General features: G+C 41.1%; 1 protein-coding gene across 1 annotated transcript in view; it reads right to left on the reverse strand.

Annotated features, from left to right (window-relative positions):
• Nucleotides 1–3615: 3615 nt before the first annotated feature.
• The window catches only part of LOC107105151 (NACHT, LRR and PYD domains-containing protein 3-like), a gene marked incomplete at its 3' end in the record, with an annotated part of 36658 nt that continues 34277 nt past the window's right edge, over nt 3616–5996 (reverse strand). Inside the window, exon 9 of the mRNA XM_015405271.1 lies at nt 3616–3801. Within this exon, the coding sequence (XP_015260757.1) occupies nt 3616–3801 (186 nt within the window). The remainder of the gene's footprint in view (nt 3802–5996) is intronic.

The following is a 5996-nucleotide window of genomic DNA, read 5'->3' on the forward strand; positions in this document are numbered from 1 at the left end:
GATGGGATCAGAAAAAAACTGGATCAGTGCATCTCTAGCTATTATAGTTTTTCACACTGATATTCATATTTCTAACAGAACATTAATTTATCAGACTACTTCAAATGTAAGTATGTTCAGTCAATTGTAGCAACAAAATTTTTGACCTTTTTTTTTGCATGGACTCCCTCCCTCATATTGACTGGGAAGACAGTGGACTGCTTGATGACCCACACTATGGCGTCACTATTCCTGAAACTGGCAGTGTGCTGAGCCCTGAACAACTGGTAGCACTTAGCGCCACCATAGATCCACTGGGACATTCTGAATCACATGGTTCAGACATCTATGTTGCTACTGTTCACTATGTCCAGCAATTAATGAACAAATCTGATCATTGTTACAGTTATTGGCCAACAGATTGTTAAAGAAAAATGATTATTTTTAGTCTTTAATACAGTTAATCTTATGGCATGTGTAAAAGGTATGTTGAACACTCTCATTTTCACCATATTTCTTAATTTTGAACAAGGTTGTGTTAATGATTTAAAACTAACCTATTGAGGGGTAAGTATTTAAAGCACCAGGCCATAAAATGAGTATCTCCTGGGGGGCGAACATTATTTGAGCCTGGAGGAGAGATTTCTNCTACTTTTAAGGCTAGGCTTAAAACTTAGACTTCTGGAGGACATAGGGACCCCCATTTTATCATTCTGCTTCATTCTCTCTCTATTCTCCTATTCTGCAGAATCTGTTAGTTCAATCTCTAACGTTCTGCTCTCTCTGCTTTTCCTCAGAGTAGCTTTGCCTCGTCTGTTCCTGTTTGGCTGTGACGCCATCCTGGAAAGAAACATCAGCTGTGCTGCTTCCATCAACACCTTTGTTTATAGATGCTGGAGATCTGCCTGTTTTCCAGTGTAGTCCTGTTTCTCTGACTGTGACTCACTGGATGTGCTCTCTTTGTCCTCTGACATGGGAGCTAGCTCGGAGCTTGTGTCTCTGCTTCTGTCTCCTTGAACCCCAGTCGGCGTCAGCAGATGACCGCTCACACTTAGCCTGGTTCTGCTGGAGGTTTCTTCCTGTTAAAAGAGAGTTTTTCCTCTCCACATTCGCTGCAAACCTGCTTAGCTAGAGGGATTGCTGAAGACTAAATGAGTCGATGCAATCAGCTGGTTTTCCTTAGATAGAGAACTTTGAATCAGTTTGACTGTATGATCTTGTTGAATTGTCTCTGTAAAGCGCCTCGAGATTACACTTTGTGAATTGGCGCTATCTAAATAAACTCAATTAAATGCACCAGGGAGCGTTATCACAGATCCTTCCTCCCAGCAGCTGGAAGACTCTAGAACCACCACTGTTCCCAACAACCTCAATCAGTTATTTTAATGGTTATTTCTGCACAGTTTCTACCTTAGTCAGTTAAATAACCTGCTGCTGTCATTTTGCACACCTCTGATGTTGCTGCTATTTTCAAATATCCATTACTGTAAAAATGTCCATTGCTGTCTATCAACTATTTATTCCCCACGTGCATAGTATTTATGTTGTTATAATACTTTACTAGTATTTTATTTATTTATTTTACTTTTAACTCTTCACTATAATGTTATTTTATACATTTTTCTAAGGTCCACATTTGTGTAACTTTACCATCAGAAATATCAGCACTAAACTAAAACATGGTGACTGACCTCAATGTCTGTAGTTTGCAGAGGGGAGACTGGAGAAAACCACAGAGCTGCTTCATTCCAAAATCTTTCAGGTTGTAGTTCCTGTTCCGGTCCATTTCTGTCAGATGGGAGGGGTTGGACTTCAGAGCTGAGACCAGAAAAGCCCAGCTGAGCTCAACCAAACTGCGATAATCCAGTCTGAACAAAGAAAACAAGAGTTTAGTTCAATTTACCAGAATGGAGATGAAAACAAAAGACTAACATATAAATAATAATAAAATCTAAAAAACAAGTTTCATTGTAAAAATCCCAGAAACTCGATGAGCTGATGTTTTTGTTTTTGATCCAGTAAAACTGATGGAAAGAAATAAACCAAGCAGAACCAAAACATGTTCTATTGATGTTGGAATGTCCAGATTAAGGTGTGTTTATTTGTCTGACATCAGACTCCCAGAAGCCATGTTGTCTGGGACTTAATGTTGCAGTGTCCTGTGGGGGGGACTTCAAGGTAGAAAGTCAAGGGCACTTTACTAGGGGCCATCCAGTCTCTGTACAAGTGGAGATGGGGTTTGGTGCGAGTTACTGGCGTTAAGTTCGACCTATTCCTGGTGCATGTAGGAGTCTGACAGCGCTGCCCTCAGTTACGGGTAGTAGAGGCTGGAGAGGAGGATCAGATGTTTGCTGCAGTGAGGAAACAGGTCTACTTTACTACCGATAATATTGGGTCATATCAGATCATCAGAACCAAGATGGAGGAACTCTGAATCAGCTCTAAGGTTCCTGATGAGTCCCCTGATGAAGCATCATTGGCTCACAGAGACATGGCTCCAACCCTCTCTGACAGCTGTCAGATTAAAGAGGACAGGTTCTCTCTGACCCGGTCCAAAAGAAAAGCAACTTCAGGACAAAGCTGAGGAGGAGGAACCTGCTGCTGCCATCAGAGTTTTATTGTTTTTAAGCCTTTATTGTCATCTTCTTAACACTAGAAGTCCCAGAGATACAAGAATTTTCGTCAGCCCCAGTCCCCCCAACAGTACTTATCAACTCATGAATCCCTTTTCAGATGTAAATGCCCAATTAGCGCTGTGGCTGGAGAAACATTCCATCCCCTTCAGTTTCAGCTCAAGTCTCTCTCTTTGAGACTGTTTTACCTGAGAGCAGGGGGGGGAAAAAACACATTTGTAATTAAATACAACTAGGTCTACGTCATCATTGTTGCCAACAGCGCAATGATTTCCGCGCAGCCACCAGCGCAGCGATCAGATGATAACTGATCTGTACAAAAGCGTCACCCAGGAGAGGTGGATTAGTATCAATTTCATTTCATGTGAATCTCATCTCATGTATTTCATACCACATTATTGGATTTGAAAATAATACTTTTCTGAGGAATGTCAAAGCCTGACTGACAAACGGCACCTCTATTTTATTATTAGAATAAGTATAAAGTGACCAATGACTACACTGTAGATTACTGTAGTGCCTCCAAACTTGCAGGATACATAGATAACCTCATCTAGTTCATACTACAACTCTAGGTAGAGTGAATACACAAGCTTGTAGGGGGAGGGAGGCTTGCAGGAAAACAAACTCTCTAGGACTTCTAGTGTTAAACATTATTTTCTAGATGATCTTATTTCATTATACTTGTTCCAACATGTTTGTGGTTCTGGTTCTACTCCAGAGGAACCAAACACCATTCTAGATGTGAAGATATGGACAAGAAATGAGAAATAAAACCATTTAATGTCGTCTCACCATCTGAATCACAACAAAACATTTAAGTTTAATATTTAGAATCTAAAACAGCAAAATAATTAATTTACAAGGTAAAAAGCCTTGGAAATTATATTTTGAAATTAAGACAGCCGCAGTTTATAAAGAAAATAAATTAGAATAAAATGTGTTAAAATCTGATTTCAAGTTTCAGTGAATGATGATGTTTTAATAAACAGAGAAAACTCACGTCAGTTTCTTCAGTTTGCAGATTGAACTCTCCAGAATCTCACACAGATGCTTCATTCCAGAGTCTCCAAAGGTTTTCCCTCCACTGATCTCATCTATTATCAGTTCAGTCAGATCAGAGGGTTTGGACATCAGAGCTGAGGCCACAATTTCACAGTCAGCCTCAGAGAGAGAACAGCCACCAAGTCTGTGATTAGAGGAGAAATAAAGTCAGTTCTAATGAAATCAGACAATCTGGATGATAAATAGGGATGATTGTTGGCATGTGTGCCTTGAGATGACATGTGTTGTGAATTGGCGGTATATAAATAAACTGAAATGAATTGTTATCACAATACTGCAATATCACTCTGTGATGCGAATTTTTGCCCAGCTTTCAAAATGAAATGTATCAATAAAAAAGCAGATTCTAACCCGGGTCGAGGACCAAGGCCTCTGTACATAGGTCATGCCACTAACCACTGTGCCACCTGCACGCCCTACAATAGTACCTTTTTAGCTAATAATGAAACAGTATTAATGTAACTAATAACTACACAGAGACTAAACACTAGTCAAAATATGTACAAATAAGAAATAAAGCAGAAAAGGGAAAGAATTAAATGTCCATTCAAAGTCTGAGGAATGTTGAATGAAGTCTAAGGCTTAATGCATTCAAAGTGTTCTTTAAAATTGCAGCAGATAAATGTAAATAAACCCCGACGCAGAAAATTTGAATGCAGTCAAAACAGTGACGTTTCATTCGATTTATGGTGAAGATGAACGACTCAGGAAAACATTAAACTGTGATGAGCCTGAGAGAGAAATGGCTTAGTTGGTCCAAGGTTGTATTGTCCGGACTGGTCCAGCTAAAGCAAAGATGATGCTCATAATGCGGCCTCTACACCGTATTCGGCATGAGGTAGGTGAGTGCTAGAGATGCTAGCCACTCCAATGCAGCAGCTTCTTCAGACCCACATGGCTCGGCCAGTCTGTTCCATGAGCATTAGCAACTCTTAAAACCATTAGCAGTTGAATCAGAAAGCATATTTCGAATGAAACAGAACCATGACTATCTCTTCTACCTAGATCACCTAAAAAAAGAACTTATTAAGAATCGGATGAAAAGGGAGAAGGAGAAGGTAACTGTTTTTGCTCGGTGGAGTGGAAAGCATTCTCCTCATCAGGTCCGGTCCTGGTCGAGTCCGTTCGTCCAACAGCTGCTCTCAAAGAGATTTTGATAAATCCGATGCAATGATCAGAGGCAACCTTGCAAGTGGGTTTAATTTTATAACCCACAGTAGCACGCAGCATCTCTGTTTAGCTATGAAGTTTAGCTGGTAGCTGCGGCCTTCATGTAGGAGCTTCTTGGGGCTCCTATCAGGCAGGACCAGTCGTGGATCGGCTGCTCCTAGCGTCCTCTAATGGTCTTTCAGTGGACACTAATTTTGGACCCAGCCATTTCTCCTTTCTGCGGTTAGATTTAGGCTACCAGAGCTGGATTGGCTCTCCTCTGCAGACAGTTTAAAGAAACACTGCATTACAGTTTGAATCGTAATTCTGTTTGAATTGCAGGAAGAAATTAAAAAAAACACTGCGTTCAGCTTTTTCTGGATCGTAGAAATGGTAGTCTGACTCGGCCCAGCGAACACAGACCTCTCCGGAGGGATTTGGTCACTACTTTAGCGTAACCTTGAGCTGCGAAGCACTAAGAGTCTAGCCTTTAGCAGCTGTCAACAGGAAGTTCAGTGGGAAGTACTTAGTCTTATAAACTCCATTGTAGGGGTGTGCTTTCAGAGGGGAGATGTTCCAGTTACATCACCAATAGTGGAAAGAATCAAGGGTGGAATGCTCTGTTTGTGGGTGGCTTTTAAAAAGCTGTTCTAATACAGCCCTAGAAGGACTGAACATCTTCTGACCTCCAAGGATGACACAGGTCACCTGCAGCCCCTCTACTCTCTGGTGCACTGTTTGCCCAGCGAGCTTCTCCAAAGTGAAACAAGAACCTCTTTTTCTCTGGTACGTTACCGGCCGTTTCTCATAGCAGGAGGCTTGGTGAAGGTAGTGACACTGCTGCATCTAAGCTATATGTCAAAAAACCTAAACTATTTCTTTAAGCCTTCATTCTCCAAAAACAAGTGTATCATGACAACAGTCGTCACTAGAGTTTGGTTTGCTTCCATGGTGATGACAGCTTCCTGTTCCGGTAATATGACGAAAGGCCATCTTAAAAGCAAAGGCTGTGTTTATGAACCATGAAGGGGAATCAGTTTAGATGCAAAAGATGATTCACAGTGAGAGTAGCGAGTAAGGGGAGTGAGGCACCTGATGGGGAAAGGCCCAGAGGGTTTTATTAAAGGGATAGTTCGGGATTTTTGACATGAATCTGTATGGCATCCCCAT

Source organism: Cyprinodon variegatus, unplaced genomic scaffold (assembly GCF_000732505.1).
Source record: "Cyprinodon variegatus isolate N-32 unplaced genomic scaffold, C_variegatus-1.0 Scaffold2097, whole genome shotgun sequence".
In the NCBI taxonomy this organism is placed as follows: Eukaryota; Metazoa; Chordata; class Actinopteri; order Cyprinodontiformes; family Cyprinodontidae; genus Cyprinodon; species Cyprinodon variegatus.